At 43.8% G+C, this 21268-nt stretch overlaps 1 protein-coding gene across 2 annotated transcripts in view; it reads left to right on the forward strand.

Annotated features, from left to right (window-relative positions):
* The window catches only part of LOC144811986 (cathepsin E-B-like), a 461737-nt gene that overhangs the window by 271934 nt on the left and 168535 nt on the right, over positions 1-21268 (forward strand). For both annotated transcript variants that reach the window (XM_078673901.1, XM_078673900.1), the window contains one exon: positions 15451-15568. In XM_078673901.1, the coding sequence (XP_078530027.1) occupies positions 15451-15568 (118 nt within the window). The remainder of the gene's footprint in view (positions 1-15450; positions 15569-21268) is intronic.

Below are 21268 nucleotides of genomic sequence, written 5' to 3' on the forward strand. Positions count from 1 at the left end.
TAGATTTGATGTTTAAAACCAGGCAGGAAATGAGTTGGAATCCTTTTACTAGCCCTTTCCAGGGTGAAGCTAGGGAATTAACATTGGAATCCTGTTTAATCTTAGGGAAAAGTCTTGTAAAGCCTACATAGCGAAATAGCTTTTTTACTTTTAGTTCAATGTAATGGCATGTTAACCCCAATATATAGTGTGATCTATTTTATGTACTAGCACAATGTCCAGTGGGTTACATGTCACACAGTAGGAATAACCTATGAAAATATAAAAACAGGTTTCTTCAAAATGGCAAATTCATTTTCCTTGCCATTTGTCACTGTAGTATAATTAAATTACAGCCCAGCCGAGCAGAGCAGTGCTCCTGGCAGACATATATTATTTTGTATATATGTGGGTGGTGTAAATATAGACTGCAGCACACATATGACATTTAACTTTCCATGCCATAGGTGTTCTCTAGGGCAAACAAAGTAAACACAAAGAGATGATGGACTGAGAGCTGAAACTTTTCATACACTCACCTCCAGTTACAGATATGGGTTGAAACCATCATCGTTCTTTAGCTCACTTCGCCACCTCAGTTCAGACTCAGCCATATGCAACTCAGTCTTGACCCTATTCTTCATGAGAATAGTCCAGCCCAAATTGTAAAGCCAGGTCTTTCCTAGACTGGAAACACGCATTCTGGGACCGGTTTCGGGATAACACCCCTCATTAGCCAGTATAGCTTGAATCCAGAGGCAAAGTGAGCAATTGCCCCATCATTGCTGCCAATGACGCTACCAAAACAACTACTAACCACCTCTCCCCTTCAAGCGCAACAGCTCAGATTTTTCCAGGTCACCAAAGCTAAAGGAGTGGCTGAAGGGGCAAGTAGGAGTCATTTTTTAATGTATATTGTATTCATAAGCAACCGCTGTTCTGATCTTCTCTAAATTAAATGAGCAGCGCCACCATGTGGCAGTGTCATTAGTGTGGTGCCGAGCACCGGAAAACAATTAAGTGCTGCTCCTAAGCACCAGAACCCACTGGCTCTAATTAAGCACTGGTCCCAGGTACAATATAGAATCAAAATCCCTATTCTGGCTACAGATTTTTGTCTGTTGTACTTAAACATTGTTTATTTAAAATTGATATGCCTGCTAGTTGGCCTGCATACTTGAGTATTGCAAATTATAAAAAAAAGGCTAAAGATCACAAACTATCAACTATCGCCCCATCACCTTGTTAGATTTTTTGTCCAAAGTGTTCACAAAGGCTGTTCTTAAAAGATTGACTTTTTGGGACATTTCAATTACTCTAATCCCACTTCACAAGAGCCGTTTCCCATCATTAAGTTATACAACCAATAATGTCTGAGTATTGTGCACAATTACATCAAGTATGTTGTTATAGGGGGCAAAAGATGTATGCAGCTTTTATCAATGTTTCGAATGCATTTGAGCATATAGACAATTTTTGGTTGCGGCTGAAACTAAGCAACTGGGGCATGCTGCCAATCTGCAGTGCATACTAATCAACCTGAATACTAACAACAGAATAAGCATACCCCTAGGGCCAAATAACTGCACTGTGGATCTTCCAGGATATCTACATTTAGTTAATTTGTTTCCATCGAGAACTGTTGATACTCCAACAGTGAACTGTTGATACTCCAAAGGTGACAATATAGTTATTTTTTATTTAATTCAACGTTTGCTTGCCAGTTTATCAATTTATGCTAGCTAGAATGGATTGGTTATTGTTAGAAATGACCATATTTTGCGTGGTATGCCCAAAAGTAACTGAACCTGTATTTATTAACATTAGGTTTCTTTCCTTTTTAGCCTTGCCAAACAGTGGTAAAGGGTGTGTGCTCTTTTCTTTACACATGGTAACATTTATATCCATCTGATGACACATTTAATTTACATATAAATTCCTAGTCTACTAGTATATTGTACTACTTGTACCAAGGGCCTGTAAATGAAATGCAACTCATGGGCTGCAGCAATCATTGTGCCACCCATTCAAGTAGCTCCCTAAAGCATGTCTTAGGCGTGCCATTGCAGCCTGTAGTGAGGATTTAAACTACAGTTTCTGCTTGCCAGGATAACCCCTTTGTCAAGCATCAACCTTCCTTTTAATGCTATGACTCAGCTGCCCTCCTTGCACTCAACCCCGGAAGGAACAATAACTGCCAGCTGTCTATGCCGAAAACCACCCAAGGCCAGTTCTCCTGCCAACACTGATGTCAATCCTTCACCATCCTCCGCACCCCCTTGACCGCCGCACCCACGCCGGATGCTAGCACCACCGAAGCCCTGAAGTGCATCCTCCTCAACGTGCGCTCACTCCTCGACACCCTCTCGCCAGACGTTACCTTCTTCACGGAAACCTAGACCAATGCCTCCTCCACCCGACATCGCCACCACTATCCCTGACAGATACAAGATCCAAAGGAAGGACCGCCCCAACCGCCCGGGAGGAGAACTCACCATCGCACACAAGAGCTCCCTCTGACTGTCCACCTCCAGCACGAGCGACTCCCCTTCCACCACCGAACACCTTCCCTTTCAGATCCAGACTAGCCCCAGAACAATGCTTCGTGACACCCTCACCTACAGAGCCCCCGGGCCTCGCACTTCGTTCACCACTACCATCACTGACCTCATTGCACCCCATGCCATCGCCTCCATGGACTACCGTGTCATCGGAAACCTGAACTTCCATCTCGACAACTTCAGCAACCCCAACTCCACCGCCCTCCTGGACAACCTCGCCAACATCGGACTGAAACAGCTCGTCACCACCCCTACCCACAAGGCAGGACACACCATCGACCCCATCTTCGCAGGAGGGAACAGCATCCGCTTCAGCCACACCATGCAGTCCCTCTGGACAGACAACCACTGCATACACTTCTCTTTCACAAACACACTCCACACCCACGGTAAAGGAACTGGAGCAAGGTCACCGAGGAGCACATCAACTCCACTCTCACCCCCGATCCACCCCCCTCGACCTATGCCAACTCTGCAGCCAAGGAACTACACCGGTGGATCACCAACTGCGCAGACAAGCTCGCACCCCTCCGCAACCCCACCAGACAATGCCCCCTGAAGGCCACCTGGTTCACCACTGACCTCCAAGAATCCAAAAGCACCTGCAGACGGCTCGAAAAACAATTGCGAGACAGCAAAACCACTTAAGACCAGACCACCTACAAGAACGCCATGACAGAATACCACCAACTCATAAAATCCACCAAAAGGACCTTCATCCGGAATAAAATCCTCACCAACTCCAGCAACTCGAAGGAACTCTTCAGCATCATCCAGCCATTCACCAAAGCTCCCAGTGAAGCCACGGACATCACACCCTTCCAGGACCTTTGCAACAAGCTCGGCTCCTACTTCCACCTGAAAATCAAGGCCCTCTACGACAACTTCAGCACCCTGTCCTCCAGCAATGACAGCCAACCCACCATTACCGCCTGGACCCTGGTTACCACTGAAGATACAGCCACAACCATGAAGAGCACTCTCTCAGGATCACCTACGAACCCCTGCCCGCCGCACATCTTCCACAGAGCCGCCACCAACATAGCACCCGAGCTATGACGCACCATCAGCGCCACCTTCGAATCTGGCACTTTGCCCGATGACTGGAAATGAGCAGAAGTTAAGCACCTCCTCAAGAAACCCTCTGCAGACAACGACGGACCTGAAAAACTACTGACCCATCTCTCTCCTTCTTTTCGCAGCCAAAGTCACAGAGAGGATCATCAACGCTCAGCTGACAAACTCCATTGAAGAGAACGCCATACTCGACTCTTCCCAACCCAGATTATGTAACAACCACAGCACCGAGACCCCCCTCCTCGCCGCCACAGGCGACATCCGCACACTCCTCGACCAAGGCCACACTGTCTCCCACTGCACTCTTGCAGTCAGACTCCACGACGCTGGCATACAGGAAACCGTCCACGACTGGCTAAGCTCCTTCCTCGCAGGCAGAACCCAAAGGATCAGACTCCCGCCCTTCCTCTCTGAACCCACAGCGTTCAACTGAGGAGTACCCCAAGGATCATCGGCCAGTCCCACACTCTTCAACATCTACATTGCCCCCCTCGTCGCCATCATCAGACAACATGGACTCAGCATAGTATCCTACACCGACGACACCCAGCTCATCCTCTCCCTCACGAAGGACCCGGAAGCCACCAGACTTAGCTTCCAGGAAGGAATGACAGACGTTGCAGCCTGAATGAGCAGCACCTGTCTGAAGCTCAACTCGGAGAAGATAGTTGTCCTCATTCTTGGACCCTTCCCCTCAGCTTGGGATAACCCATGATGGCCCACCACACTCGGCAACCCCTCACCCCCACGGACCACGCCCGGAGCCTTGGCATCATACTCTACTCCTCCATCACCATGACCCACCAGATCAACGCAGTCACCTCCACCTGCTGCAACACCGTCCACATCCTTCGCAAGACCTTCAAGTGGATCCCGTAAAAGCCAGAAAGACCGTCACCCAAACACTCATAACAAGCAGACTGGACTACGGAAATGCCCTCTACGCTGGAATCAACAGATCCCTGCTATGCAAACTCCAGACCATCCAGAACACCGCGGCCAGACTCGTCCTCGGAATCCCACGACATGAGCACATCACCCAACACCTGCGAGACCTCCACTGGCTCCTCGTTGATAAGAGAGTAACATTCAAGCTTCTCACTCATGCCTGCAAATCTCTCCACAACATCGGACCCAAATACCTCTACAAAAGAGTCTCCTTCCACGTACCCAAATGAAACCTCACCTCCGCCGAACTCGCCCTAGCAGAAACCCTGCTCATCCATAGAACCAGAGCGGGTGGAAGAGCGTTCTCCTACATTGCGGCCAAGGCCTGGAACGAGCTCCCGGTCAAAGTCAGACGCTCCCCTACACTGCACACCTGGCTCTTCGGCTGACCCGGAGCTGCACCCCACACCCTCAGCGCCTTGAGACCCTCACGGGTGAGTAGCATGCTTCACAATTCCCTGACTGATTGAATGAATACTTATAAGTCACCCCTAAGGTAGACCCTAATAGTTCCTAGGGCAGGGCATTTCAAAAGTAGGACATGTATATTTTATCTTTTACATTTCCTGGTAATGAAAAACCTCCAAAGTTGGGAGTGGGGGTCCAGGACTGGGGTAGCACCACTTGGTAGGGCAGACTCACAGATGGCAGTGTCGGTAGAAGCAGGTAAATTGGAAATCTTTTATATCCCAGAGACTTCAGATTAGGAGGCCAGTCAGCGAGCTCTTGGAGTCACTCTGGGTTCAAGTGATGCAGGACCTGTCCTTCTAACGCAGACAGGGGAAGAGCAGGCAGCAGGGCAGCACAGCAAGGAAAGAGTCCAGCAAAGCAGCAGTTCAGCAGAGTGGCAGTCCTTCAGCAACACAACAGTCCTTCTTCCTGGTAGGGTCTTCATAGGTCCTGAAGTGTACTGAAGTGGTGGTTTTTGAGGTCCAGTTCTCATACCCAGTGGTGCCTTTGAAGTGTGGGGGACTTCAAAGAGATGCCTTTGATGTACACAGATGTCCTGCCCTTCCTGCCCTGACTCAAGACTTACTACAGGGGGGATGTAGTCCTTTGTGTAGGGTCATGACACGGCCTATTCAGGTGTAAGTGAAGCTAGGTCCATTCCTTCAAGGATGGCCCATCAGGTCACACCTAAGCTCCCACTGTATGTGACTGTCTATGGGAAATACAGAAAGTCCAGTTGTCACTAAGGGTGGGCGGCCAGCTACGCTCCGTGCACGGAGTGCGCGTAGTGCCGTCTCCTACGCATTTTGCGTAGCGGACGTAGCCAGGCGGCACTACGCGCGCTCCGCAGACGGTGCGTAGCCGGCCGCCACCCGCCTCCCTCCCGCCCTCCCTAAATACTTAAATAAAAGGATAGAAAGCTTTTAAAAACACTTACCTTGTCCGCCGCGTCCCCGGGGCACCCTCTCGCCGTCCCTGGATTCGCGCCGCCATTTCGGATACTAATGCGCATGCGCGGGCGGCCGCGCATGCGCATTTCTCATGAGAAATGCGCGGGCACCCGCGCATGCGCATTAGTATCTGAATCGGTGGCGGCGCGGATCCAGGGATGGCGAGAGGGAGCCCCGGGGATCCGGCGGACAAGGTAAGTGTTTTTAAAAGCTTTCTATCCTTTTATTTAAGTATTTAGGGAGGGCGGGAGGGAGGCGGGTGGCGCGTAGTGGGGCTACGCGGAGTGCGCAGGTGGGCGTAGTTTTGCGCCCACTTCGCGTAGCTCCGCGGAGCCCCACTCCGCACACTACGCCCAGGGTTAGTTGTCACCCACCCCTGGCAAGTAATCAGAGACAGCCAGCAGGCACCAAATGGCAAAAACAAGATAATGCCAACTGTGCAAAACTGGCATTATCAGAATTGTAATTTAAAATCCAACTTCACCATTCATTTGGATTTTAAATTGTGATTCCAGAGACACTAAACTTGAAAAGTACATCTTTTTACAATAAGAAATTACACCTATAAAATATAATAAGATAGTCCCAATGTTATCCTCCGAGCGGGAAACCCCTTGCTATAGTGAAAAACAAATTTAAGAATTTTTCGCTACCAGTACATGTAAAAATGAAAAGTACATGTTCTACTTTTTAAATACACTGCACCCTTCCTTTGGAATGTCCAGGGCCTACCCCTGGGGTGACTAACATACTGAAAGCAAAGGTTTGGGCTTGGCAAGAGGTTCCTTTTTGCCAGGTCGACATAGCAGTTTAAACTGCACACACAGGCTTTAGAATGGCAGGCTTGAGACATGGTTAAAGGACTACTTAAGTGGGTGACACAAGCAGTGCTACAGGCTGACTAGAATCATTTAAATTACAGGCCCTGGGCACATGTAGTGCACTTTACTAGGGTCTTACAAGTAAATTATATATGCCATTTGGGTATGAGCCAATGTCACCATCTTTTAGGGCGAGAGAACGTGCACTTTAGCACTGGTTAGCATCAGTAAAGTGCTTAGAGTTCTAAGGACAGCACAAAAGAATTCAGAAAAAAGTAGAGGAGGAAGCCAAAAAGTCTGGGGGTGACCCTGCAAAATAGGCCATTTCCAACAGGGGGCAAACTATGGAAACTTTTGTTGTCAAAGAGGCAAGCGTCTTGAATTGTGGACATATGACTAGAGCTTGGGCTTAAAATATAAAGCGTGTGCCCAGATTGTACATTATTGGTTTGCTCTGAAGCATGGCTCCATTGGGATACTAAAACATATTCTGGGATTCAAATTGAATTGTAAAAAGTCTGCTAATTTGAAATTTAGTCTACTCCTTAACTAGTCTGGGGGTAAACAGTTCTGACGTAAATGTAATGTAATTTAGTCTGTGCATGAAATCTTGATAATATAAAAGTCATGATAATACACATTTAGAAAAAAAAGGTATTATGGCCAATGTTTTTGTTGTTGTCCCCATATGTTTGATCAGTATACTGATGGAGAATAAAAGAGATTACCAACCTGTTTCCTTCACTTTTCCTGCGAGACGCGATGTTACCATCACAGGTTCCTTTCATTGCATGGACGTTTTTCTCTTATCTCCCTCATCACAGCAATCTACTTAGATTCTCTTCCAGAGGTCACCAATCCTTCTTGATAATGCCCTTAACCAGAGAATGTCTTGTGTTTACTGATACTTAATCATTGGATCAACCTTGAACATTTTACAATATTATAGAAACTTAAAGCGAAAAAGGGGACAAAGCTAAACGTAAAAGGAGAAGAGAACTACTTTGGGCTTAAACAGTTCTGTAATGTAATTTAGTCTGTGCATGAAATCTTAATAATATAAAAGTCATGATAATACACATTTAAAAAAAAAAAAGGTATTATGGCCAATGTTGTTAAATTAAAAGTGGAAGCCAATCGGCACCACTGCACAGCTTGCTGTTGTGCAGTTTTATTTATGTTCAAATTCTGAACCTGAAGTACAATGCTTTTATTGTAATTTTAAAATGGCCGTTCTACAGATTCACAAAAATCAGAAAGTATAACAGCTTTATTAATAAGGGTCTGCGAGTTAAACAGTGCACTATGTGTACTTGTCCAGTAGAGGATCTAAAACATGTCATACTAGAACTATGGGGCCTATTAGGATGGCAGGAGGACTTACGTCCGCCACCCACCCTAGCGGTGCTGGGACCGGCCGGCAGTGGTGCTGCGGTCCCGGACCGGCAATTAGGATGCCACTGCCACGGTGGCGGTGGCATCCCCATCCACATTATTGTGGCGGGCTGTGCACACAGCACAGCCCGCTACAATGCTGTGGCTCACACTGTGTATTTGCATGCACAAAGTGGCAGGCACCGCACGGTGCCTGCCATGTTGTGCATGCAAATGCAGGGGGTACCATAGGTACCACCCAAGTGCCCCCCCCCAAATCCTGGGGACCCGCACCTGGCCCCCAAATGCAAAATCCGAATGTCTTTTCGTGGCGGCATAGCCGAATCCCACATGCATAGTAATATGGATGGCGGTGTCTAGCAGACACGCCACCATATTCAACCCTTTTCTGCCCGGTCGACTCATTGACCGGGCGGAAAAGTGGCGGACGGTCTTCCCGTCTGCCACGGTACCCCCCGCCATCATAGTATGGCGGGGGAAATGGAAGGCGGGCAGGAGTTAATGTCGGGCGGATCACCACCGCCATGTAGGCGGTGGCGATCCACCCGACATTGTAATAGACCCCTATGTGTTCAGAAAGATAAATTGAGTAATCTGATATATGCTAAATGGATATCAACATTACCATCAGGTGCTAGACTTTTATTGTAATACCGTCAATATGTCACTGTATTTTAAGTGTATTTTAATTATATTTCAGTGGGCCTTTTATATATAAAATATATTAATTGCTCTTCACATGAAGATTCTTTATTGTGATTAAAGACTAAAATACAATAAATATATCTTTCAGAAATGTATGTTTTCTTAAATGATCCTCTAAAGTTCCATTCCATATCGTTAAGATACGATCAATCTATATGCCTCAAATAATTATTTGATCCTGAGTTAGGAAAAAGGACTTGTTTCAGTCACGCGCAGTCTTCTACTAACTCTTAAAAATGCTGGTATTAGAGGGAGCAACGCTCAAAGCCATCATCAATTACTTGTATGATGGGTGTCTACTGATATAGGACCTAGTTATGATGGGAAAGAATAGGGAATGTGTTACAAAGTATAATGGTACTCACGAGGTAAATCCAAGTAGAGGTTTATTTATAAGTTAAAAGATCATAGTTGTTGGTTGGTTCAAGAGCAATTCAAGCTAGTTCATGGCTAATTCAGAGCCCCACCAGGAGCTGCATCTTCACAGCTCAGCCCACTCACTCCAACAGTCACTCTTCCAGTCCACCAGGCATACCCACATTCCACACTGTCATCAGGCATTCTAAGGTTCCATACATACACACATGCAAACTGGCTGAGCTGCTGTAAATGTAAGCACCACATATCCTCTTTCCTTAAGGAAACAAAGAGAACAAATAAACAAATAGTTACGACGAATAATGAAGAAAAGAGCAGAAAGTAAAAAATAAAGAAAGGCAGACTAAGCATAGACGAGCAACAAGATATAGGTGAATAGATGCTAACAGGAAGACGTAGCGAGACACACCACCCCTTCCCTAGGGAACATCATGAAAATATCAAGAAGATAACATGCAATAAGTACCATGTTGAGAAGAAAGTAATAATCAAATAATGTGTAGAAATATAAATTAAACGCACCACACACCAAGAAAAACTCTAGAACAAGTAAAATAATCAAGTGTAGAGTATGATAAGCACAATAAAAACCGGTACAGGTGAGTACAAAATAATGTAGATGCAACGTTTACATAGGTACGTAGAGTGAAAACAGTGAAAAGGATTTGCGCACAACCCCCACTGCAGACTAGTTCGAGAGTATAGAGACCAGCTCCTAAATACAACCACCCTACATCAAAAAACAACCATGTAAACTTAATACACCAGCAATACTAAGATGGTCTCAAAGAGGAACATAAGCAACTCACACAAAATTTGTACTATGTAAAACACACAATTAAAGTGTGAATAAACAAAAATAGGTGTTGCATGAATTACTCCAGGCATTGCAGTCTTACTTAAATTGCTGTATGAATCATTAAACGTATAACAGTCTTACTCAAATTGCTGCAATACTCATATAACAGTCTTCCTTAAATTGCTGTATGAATCATTGGACGTATAACAGTCTTACTCAAATTGCTGCAATATTCATATAACAGTCTTACTTAAATTGCTGTATGAATCATTGGACGTATAACAGTATTACTCAAATTGTTGCAATACCCATATAACAGTCTTACTTAAATTGATATATAAATTATTAAACGTATAACAGTCTTACTCAAATTGCTGCAAGAATTATTACAAGTATTACAGACTTATTTAAATTGCTGCATAAATCATTATAAGGTATAACAGTCTTACTCAAATAGCTGTATAAAACATTACCAACATAACAGTCTTACTTAAATTGCTGCTTATATCACTATAAATAAATCAGTCTTACTGAAATTGCTGCACATATCATAATAAATATATTATATATATATATAAATATATTATAAGTATAAATTATTATAAGCAGTACAGCCTTATTTAAATAAGAATGAGCTCCAGGAAACATTAAAAGTGAACATTAAAGGAACAAATACAAGTTCAATACCAACTTAATCCAGTAGATGACAGTATGACCATGTTTGGTGTATCATAAAACTGTTCATTTTTAAAAATAACTCGTTTCCCACTGAAGAGTTCGAAAATGTTACACTGCCAAAAGATGATGTTGTTTAAATATTGAAATCAGTATAAATCAAATCACTTTGCAAATTCAAGTACTTTGAGGTACATTCAAACACTGTGTAGAAGACATCAGTCCGAGACGATCAAGAGGGAAACTTGGCACACGCAACTCACCGGAAGCAATCGAGGCACAATCCGATGTAAAATGTCCCTTGAAATAAAAGCGGAAAGAAAAGATGTCATCGAGTGCCCAGAAACTTGGTACACATGAAATCGAAGACCAATAGCCTTGACCGTCCAAAACAAAGATGGCAGGACGAACGGATACGCAAGCCGGGTGGCTAACGTCGCGCTCCTGCTTCCACACGTCAATCAGCAGCCTCGTAGATCGTGAAGGAAAGAAGACGTCATGAAAGGCTGAAGAGACTCCACACGACATTATTGTCAAGGTGAGAAGCGCGAGCTTTTTAAATTTAAAAGCAATGCCAAACTGTCGATATTACTGGCCTCAAGGTAAAGTAAATGAAAATTTCGACATTTAAATAGTCTTTAGGACCAGAATAAAGTAGAATTTGCCAACAATACTGCCTCAATAAAAATTGCGTGAAAAGCTTCATCCAAACTGTCGATACTCATGTATAAAAAATAACACTTTAGTACTTGCAGAAAGTTCCTGAAACTCGCCGCAGATATCATGACATACATATTGCCAGCTTCTTTCAATAAACACTCACTAAGCCAAACAGTATTAAAATCCATTCAGAGCGTACAGCCAATTAATTTGGATGCCTCTCGCCAAAACATCCACTATTATCCTTATATCATTTAAAGCTTTAAAGGCAAAACATCATTATTTTGTTGAGGAATTGCCATGCCATGTCCCTTGTAGTGGACACTATAATACACTGAGTAAGCACCAATGAAAACAGGGCGTTTTCAAACACAGCGTTAAACAAATGTTTCTTTAAACTTGTTGAACAGGTTGGCTTTAAGGAGCACAACTGTTATTAAATCCTCAACTTCTTTTGTTACTTTTAAGACAATGGATATAAGGAGTTTGAAGCGCCCAGGCAAGCATTCCCGATATTAGTGGACACTGGTGGGGCTGAGTGGGCGTTTTTCTCCTTGGTTAAAGTTTCTTTTTCTTAAGTAGTTTCCAGTAGTTTCCAGTATATATATAGTCTCATAAAAGGTTGAAAATTTACCTCAGGTAGCCAGCAAGCAGGGTTTCATCGCCAGATCGTCGCCAATGTTACAATACTGCCTCAATAAAAGGCCAGTAATATCGACAGTTGGGCATTGCTTTTAAATTTAAAAAGCTCACGCTTCTCACCTTGACAATAATGTCTTGTGGAGTCTCTTCAGCCTTTCATGACGTCTTCTTTCCTTCACGATCTACGAGGCTGCTGATTGACATGTGGAAGCAGGAGCACGCCGTTAGCCACCCGGCTTGCGTCTTCGTACGTCCTGCCATCTTTGTTTTGGAAGGTCAAGGCTATTGGTCTTCGGTTTCATGTCTACCAAGTTTCTGGGCACTTGATGACAACTTTTCTTTCCGCTTTTATTTCAAGGGTCATTTCGCATCGGATTGTGCCTCAATTGCTTCCGGTGAGTTGCGTGTGCCAAGTTTCCCTCTTGATCGGCTGGGACTGATGTCTTCTATGCAGTGTTTGAATGTACCTCAAAGTACTTGAATTTGCCAAGTGATTTGATTTGTACTGATTTCAACATTTAAACAACATCATCTTTTGGCAGTGTAACATTTTCGAACTCTTCAGTGGGAAACGAGTTATTTTTAAAAATGAACAGTTTTATGATACACCAAACATGGTCATACTGTCATCTACTGGATTAAGTTGGTATTGAACTTGTATTTGTTCCTTTATTGTTCACTTTTAATGTTTTCTGGAGCTCATACTTATTTAAATAAGGCTGTACTGCTTGTGATAATTTATACAAGCTGTTATATTTATTATGATATGTGCAGCAATTTCAGTAAGACTGATTTATTTATAGTGATATAAGCAGCAATTTAAGTAAGACTGTTATGTTGGTAATGTTTTATTCAGCTATTTGAGTAAGACCGTTATACCTTATAATGATTTATGCAGCAATTTAAATAAGTCTGTAATACTCGTAATAATTCTTGCAGAAATTTGAGTAAGACTGTTATACGTTTAATGATTCATACAGCAATTTAAGTAAGACTGTTATATGGATATTGCAGCAATTTGAGTAAGACTGTTATACGTCCAATGATTCATACAGCAATTTAAGTAAGACTGTTATATGGGTATTGCAGCAATTTGAGTAAGACTGTTATACGTTTATTGATTCATACAGCAATTTAAGTAAGACTGTTATATGGGTATTGCAGCAATTTCAGTACGACTGTTGTACGTTCAATGATTCATGCATGCCATGTCCCGTGTAGTGGACACTATAATACACTGAGTAAGCACCAATGAAAACAGGGCGTTTTCAAACACAGTGTTAACCAAATGTTTCTTTAAACTTGTTGAACAGGTTGGCTTTAAGGAGCACAACTGTTGTTAAATCCACAACTTCTTTAGTTACTTTTAAGGCAATGAATATAAGGAGTTAGAAGTGCCCATGCAGGCTGTCCCGATATTAGTGGACACTGGTGGGGCTGGGTGGGCGTTTTTCTCCTTGTTTAAAGTTTCTTTTCCTTAAGTAGTTTCCAGAAGTTTCCAGTATATATATAATCTCATAAAAGGTTAAAATTTTACCTCAGGTAGCCAGCAAGCAGGGTTTCTTCGCCAGATCGTCGCCAATGTTACAAAGTATAATGGTACTCACGAGGTAAATCCAAGTAGAGGTTTATTTATAAGTTACAAGATCATAGTTGTTGGTTACAAGCAGAATGATGGTTGGTTCAAGATCAATTCAAGCTAGTTCATGGCTAATTCAGAGCCCGACCAGGAGCTGCATCTTCACAGCTCAGCCCACTCACTCCAACAGTCACTCTCGCAGTCCACCAGGCATACCCACATTCCACACTGTCATCCGGCATTCTAAGGTCCATACATACACACATGCAAACTGGCTGAGCTGCTGTAAATGTAAACACAACAATATGTTTAGGACTGAGTAAAGACAAATGATCTAGAATTACTGGGATGTTTGATGATCTGATTGTTTTATCATTATATTCAGATATTTACATCTCAAAGGACAAGAGGTGCAGAAAGAGAGCGCTAGGAAATTGCTACACATTTGTTGATATTTACCCTTAAAAATATACTTACCTTTAGTAATAATCTGTACATAGGTCTTCTTTCTCCCACTATTCCCATGCTCCTCGGGTCTGAAGGTAAGGGCATGCATTACTAAACAGAGGCATTATATACATTTTAAAAGTGTGCACAGGACCAATCAATCAGGGATGCTCATGGTGTGTGCCACATACTCATACATATTGTTCAATTGAGGGGACATGAGGTAGCTCTAAGCTACACCTTTTGACAAAAGCTAAAAAGAATGGAGTAAGACATACAGGTGGTGCAGAAAAGCACAACTGATACTTGGCTTATATGTAAAGTCTCCTCCCTGGGACCTCAAACATATAATAACAGGTCCTGCAAAGATTCACATTTAAGGAATACATAGACTAGCGAAAAGTCATGGTGATACATTAAATTCACTATGAGGAACATGCAAACTGGAGCAGCGCGACTTCAACTTTACCATTCTCATTATGAACTTTGCATTTCACACCAGGAATCTTGGGGCCAAATTACAGATAGGGCACACTTTTCCTGTTTGAGCCACAGCGCACCGTAAAGCAGATGCCACAGGTACAAAGAGGAAAAGTGTGCCCTATTATGAAGAATGTGGTGCCCTCAAGTCAGCTGCGAACTTGCGCTGCCCCCAGGATAGCGCATTTAAGGGTAATACGGAGTAGATGTTTAAAGGCTGCTTTGTTTTTCTTTGTGCAGGCGTCAACCCACTTGCACTTTTAAGAAGAATTAAAAATCCCTTGCAGGCGGATGCACTGAGTGACTGCACCCGCCTGCATGGGGATGTCTGGTGGGTTCATGGGACCACATTTTATCTCTCAAGAGGGCTGTCCTCAGGGGACCCACTGATAGTGCACCACATTTTTGTGGTGCACTTTTGGTGCACCTCCTAAGGGCCTATTTGCCTTTGAGCCCCACAGCCATAAAACGGCACGGGTGCAGTGGCAAGATCATTCCCTCGTTTGCATGGGCCACGCCCCCATGCAAATGAGGGAAAACACCCCCGATGATAGTGCTGGCACTACATGGGCACCGGCGCTATCTGTATAACAGAAGGGGCACCACAAGCACCTGTGGTCCATTCTCTAATACCACAGTGCCCCAGGAGCGCACAAAGTGAGTGCAAACGCCGGTTGCTCTCCCAGGGCACTTCTGTAATACGGCCCCAGATCTCAAGTCCTGAATCTGTATTCATACTTTATTTCGTTTTGGCAGGTACTTCTAATGATACTAACCGGTGTTTCCTATGACATTGCAAATTGAACCTACTGGCATGAAACATTCTTTGTATTATGTACTTTTGTCTGCACACCAAACATTTTCTGGTTTTCCTGCTCACCTAATTTTTGATTTCTCATTTCAGGCTCAATACTATGGGCAAGTAAGTGTTGGCACCCCACCCCAGAACTTTACAGTGGTATTTGACACAGGATCATCCAACTTCTGGGTGCCATCAGCCTACTGTGTCAGTGAAGCATGCCGTAAGATAATTTATTTATGATTGTATTTAACACATTCAAATGCCAATGATGTCAACAGAACTCAGAGAAATTGGTAGATAAATTGGCTGTGTAGGGTGTTTACAATCATTGTAAGGTTGTCAATTTCCTCCTGTTTTTAGGGGTGCAGTGAAAAAGCTACTCTGCCTTTTATAATTATAATGAGATAATATGGATTTTGCAGATACGAACACCCTTGTGGGTAAAGGCAGGCAAGTCCTGGGGTCTGAACCAGAGAATATAAATAAAGACACATTAAAGCAGTTCTGACACCATTACTGGGAGAAAAACAAACTAGAAGAGTTCAGCATAATGTTGGCTACCTCCATAAGGACATCACAGACACTTTGCAAAAGCCCATCAAGCTGGAATCCTTTTAAGAATGAGCCAGGTGCCCTAATCTGTGTTATTGTGATGTAAAGTTCAGATGGGAACTTCCCCACTTAAAAGCTTACATTTAATTAGCTTAAAGATAAATCTACAACACGTGACTGTTTTACTGGCTGAGAAGATTAAGGGGTCTATTAGGATGGCGGGCCCGCTCCTGTCCGCCTGCCACCCTAGCGTTGCTGGGACTGCCCGCCAGTGGTGCGGCGGTCCCGCACCGCCAATTAGGATGCGACCGCCACCATGGCGGTCGCATCCTGTATATTAACGTTGTGGCGGGCTGTGCTGTATTCAGCACCCGCCACAATATTAAAGGGCATGTTGTGCATTTGCATGCACAACGTGACAGGCACCGCGTGGTGCCTGCCACCTTGTGCATGCAAATGTCGGGGGCACCATGGGTAAGCCCCAGGTACAGCCACCCACCCCCCAACTCCCTGAGGGCCTGCAACGGTCCCCCAAAAGCATTCTCTGCATGCCTTTCCATGGCAGAGTCTCCATCCTGGAAAGACATGAGACCGCCATCATCGTAATCCAGGCACCGCCACCATATTGCAGGTCTTTTCCGTCCGGTAGGCAATCGGGCGAAGTACCTACCGGCGGAAAACTGGCAGACGTCTTTCCGTTCGCCTGGGTCCCCACCGCCATCGTAATATGGAGGGGGGGGGAAATGTTAGGCGGGCGGACGGAAATGGTGGGCAAATCACCACCGCCATATGGGCGGTGGCGATCCGCCCGCCATCCTTATAGACTCCTAAGTTTCTTTTTTAATTTTTCTGTAACCAATGCTAAAAAAACTCCTATTGGGAGGGTCATAAAGAAGATCTTTTGGTCGAGCTATGTACAGTGGACCACCTAGTGCATGGAAAATGAGAGAGCTCTTCATTAGACCAATCCAGACCCCAAAAAAGTCTACTAAGATCTCCCAAACCCGAATGCAAGTTTACTTTCACATTACTATCCACATACCTCTTCTATATTAAACATTGAACACACACTCTACAAATTTCACTCAAATACAAGCACACATCAAACATGACCAGTTGACTGTCTTACCATTTTTGCAAGAAAGATGCTCAGTTAGAGAATTTGCTATGATGACATTGAAATTGTAGTTGGTGCTGGGCAGAGTTCACGGTGTTTCGCCATGCGTAACTTTGCAAAGTGCAAAAAAAACCTCTGCCGCGCTACATGGAGCTCCACGAGCAGCGGAGTGTGTTCAATAAATGCCGTTCGCAGTGATTTTCAGTGCCAGGTGCTTCTCTGCACTGTGCAATCATCGCAAACTGCACCATGCACAGCGCAAGCGGGCGCTGCTTCCTTTCTGCCGCTCGAGTAGATTTTTACTCGAGCAGCAGCTTCCTCAACGTGAAGGGGTTGTTTCTCAATGCGAGCGTCCCGAGCATACGTGACCACTCGCAATGAGAAATCTGATCACCCACGTTGGGAAATCTCGTCCTAAGGTTGATTTTCCGTGCTCGCGCTCGCCAACTTGATGTTGACGATCGTCAATGAGGAAAAATATTGCAGGGAGATGGATTTTCCTTTCTTGCGCTCACCAATTTGACGTTGACGAACGCAAGCGAGGAAAAAAACTGCGCTTCGCAATGCTCAGACTTACAAATAAGGACATCATAACATAACATAATATGGGGTGAGGTTCAGGGATTAAACTTTCAAGTTATGTAAGGAATCCTCCAATACTTAAATTCATTTCAGCAGTGCCAATTCCATTGAGAACTAGCTTGCTGTCCAGGGCATGCTAACCTGTCTGCTAAAATATCTTAATTTTGCAGCTGCTGCCAATTAAGTTCATTTTGAATGAAATAAAAAAAAATGCAGGGATATGCAAGCATGTGGTTACAGGTTAAAACAGTAAGAAATTATTCACTTTCCGCTAGTCTTACCATATTTAGACCTCACTTGATTGCAATGTCAATATCTTGGTAAGATTCCCTGATAACTGTTTCGCTAAGTGCTATATTATATAAATGTTTTATATGCATAATGATGAATAACTCTTATGCAAGGTTTCTGCTGTGAATTAATTAATTATATACGGTTGAATGTGCCCAATTTTTTTAATTGTTTCTATTTTCTGGACATTTTTTACAGAAACTAAATGGAATGAAATGATGATAACTAAGGGCCTAGCGTAGTATCGAAGTTTGCAAACCAGGGATGCTCAGATTCCCCACAGACTGGATTGCAAATGGAGTTGTAATTTGTGATGCAGCCTTTATACTAATAGGTCAAATTGCCAATTAGCAAGGGGCTGTAAACCGACCCTACTAATGAATTTTAATTAGACATAGTGGCATAATGGCCAGCAAAGGAGAGAAGACTTCCATCTCTGCATTTGGTATCCCAAATAGGATTTTGATTTCAGACAGTCCATGTCCATTAAAGAGACAGGTGTTGCTAATCAGAAAAATCCTGATTGAGAACTCATTGCGGTCACAAAGCAGTAGCCCGTGTATCATTATCTGACCCTCTCCCCCCTGCCCCCGGCCAATCAGCACCATTGCCTAAGAGAAGCTGTCACACAAGAACAGCTTCCCCTTTGCCAATCAGGAATCATCTGAACTTAAAGTCATAACTTTTCAATGGTTTGCTACGTGTAAAGAGGAGGAAAACACTTATTTTGGCATTTCCGAAAGCGTTAGACTTTTCTGACTTGTAAAAGGGTTTTGTACATCCTGAAAAGGCGTTTTACTGGTGATGCAGAGCCTGATTCACAGGCATTGAGGCCACCGTTAATTAATTAAATAAACTTCAGCAGCGGCGGCCCTGAAGGCACTATGATTATTAGTGTGAAACCTTGATATTTCACATGCTATGAAATGAAGTAAACTTTCCTTAGCTGTGTACTAAAGTGTTACCCTCCAGCACAATGTTCTCCGCATCCTTTTCGCCTTCGGCCTTGAATAATATTCCTCTTAACTGCATCTGTGATTATAGTCTTGAGATAACCTAGTAACGTGTGTTGTCTTTAGGAGAACTGAAATTATAATCCTGTTCTAAACTCCTTATCATGCCTAGTAGACCTATTTTCAACTTCAGCTGAAGTTCGTAGTTGTAGACAAGACACCTCTGATGATGGTGACAAATATATGTGCTTATTGATTTACCATCTCTATAAGTGTGTCACCTGGAGTTTATTAACTTTGGAAATATACGTATATAAGAATGAACTAATAAATGGAAATTCTGCTATAAAGAGAAGCATAACATAATAGGGCTCAATGACAACCTGTATACAACAATGTACCATCCCACTGATAACCTAATGAGCCTTTTGGCAGCTCATTTAATATTACCTTTAGACCATTACCATCTCAAGGCCTCGCATACAGAGTATAGCTGTGCCCATTTTACTTACTCCATCCCTTGCATGAAGCACCTCACCACCTCCTTGCAGTGATGCAGGCGTTTCCTTTCTCCCATTAGATTTTGAAGAGTGGGTATAGGTTTCTATTTCACAACAGATTCCTCGATATGCATTCTTATCCTGAATCATAAATGTAGCAAATACATTTTAGCAAAACAAGTAATACATTTTTTATGGGCTTCGGGCCAGATTTAGAGTTTGGCAGACTTGTTACTCTGTCACAAATGTGACGGATATCCCGTCCGCCGTATCACCATTTCCATAGGATATAATGGAATAATAATACAGCGGAGGGATATAAGTCACGTTTGGGATGGAGTAACCCCATCCGCCAAACTTTAAATAAGGCCCTTAGTCATGCCACATACAACACAAGTGCACATTATTGTGCAAAAAGCTCAGATTCATTAACATCATGGATAAAAAATTGTACGGTAGAGGACATTTAGGGAAGTGGGGTGTACAGCGAGGAGACTAGGCAAGTGCATCCAAACACCCTCTTTCCAAGTAATGTTTTTATTAGTAATAAGCCAAATTAATTTGTGGTCACACTCTTGTCATGCCACTTTTGCTACATAGCTTGAGTTCTGCCCTCTTGATTGTTTCACCCCACTCGATTGATTCCTTAGTTAATTACACTTCCATAAAATCCCCCCTGAGTCCATTGTCCTGGAATATAGTTCTCCCCATGGCAAAGCAATTTTGGGAAGGCTACACCTCACATGAGGCCGCCAAGTATGTGTTCTCCCATGAATTCATCCTCTCCTGGAGTCCAGGTCTTGATGGTTGATGCTTTGGGTGGTCTACAACTGTGGGGTTTAGGATTAACATATGCTGAATGCTCATGTGTTGGCGTGATATTGATTGTTGTGGGTGGGCTCTCACTCCTTTTTTACTAACCAATAATGTGTCCTAATATCTTGGGGACTTAAGTGATCCGGGGTACAAGGAAAGAGCCCACAGGGCTGTAGACCTTTTCTCTTCATCATCCATTCCGAGCACTACAAATCCTCAGGAGAATAATTTAGCATAAAAAATATAAATAACAATGTTTACAAACACACATACAGCTTGTCATTACAAGTTCAAAACTGCCCTGATTTCAAATGTGGGCCACTTTTTAGGTCTCGACTTGCCAATGTGCATGCGCATTGCTGTCGACACATATAGAGGGCCACACGCAAATCCTACCAAGAGGTTTTGGATTGCGTATTCTCCCCAATGCATGTGAGGCATTGAAGCGCGAAGCTTTGCCAGCGCGCGCTTGGCCTCACTTCTCACACACACCCCATATGCTCGTTCCCTCCCACTCGCTCGCTCCCCTGCTCTGCCGCACCCCATCCGACTTGAAAGCAAGCCGCTCGCACACCACCATACCACCATTTGTGCCTCGCATCAGACTTCAAAGGCTCTGCTCCCCCGCCCACTCACCCCCCCCCCGCCACAGCAATGCCGAGAGCTTGTTTTCTTTGGGGATGTCTTTGTTTCTCCATCACTAGCGGATACTTTTATCTCACGTCCTGGTTGTCCTTCTCACTCCCTCTTTCTCCCACACCACCTCCCTCTCTGTGTCTCCACTGCCGTTGTCTGTCCTCGTCCCTTCTTCTCCCTCCATCTCTCTTTTCTTTCTCTGTCCCTCCGCTCTCCTTTTGAAGTCTGCTTTCTTCGTTTCACATTCTGAATCATTTCACATTCTGAATCTCTCCCTTTCATCTTCGTTTCGTCCCTTGTTTATTTACATTTAAACCTCAGCTGTTGTGTGTTTGAACTTGCTGGTGTGGCCCCTTTATCTCCCTTTTTCGGCTCTTGCCGATCCTCTGCGGCGTATCTTTTAGTGGCCTCTTTCGGTGCTTTTTTCTCTCCATCTCCGTACCATCCCTCGCCCTTCCAGCTTTCTACTTCTC

This window comes from Lissotriton helveticus, chromosome 1_1, assembly GCF_964261635.1.
Source record: "Lissotriton helveticus chromosome 1_1, aLisHel1.1, whole genome shotgun sequence".
Taxonomy (NCBI): Eukaryota; Metazoa; Chordata; class Amphibia; order Caudata; family Salamandridae; genus Lissotriton; species Lissotriton helveticus.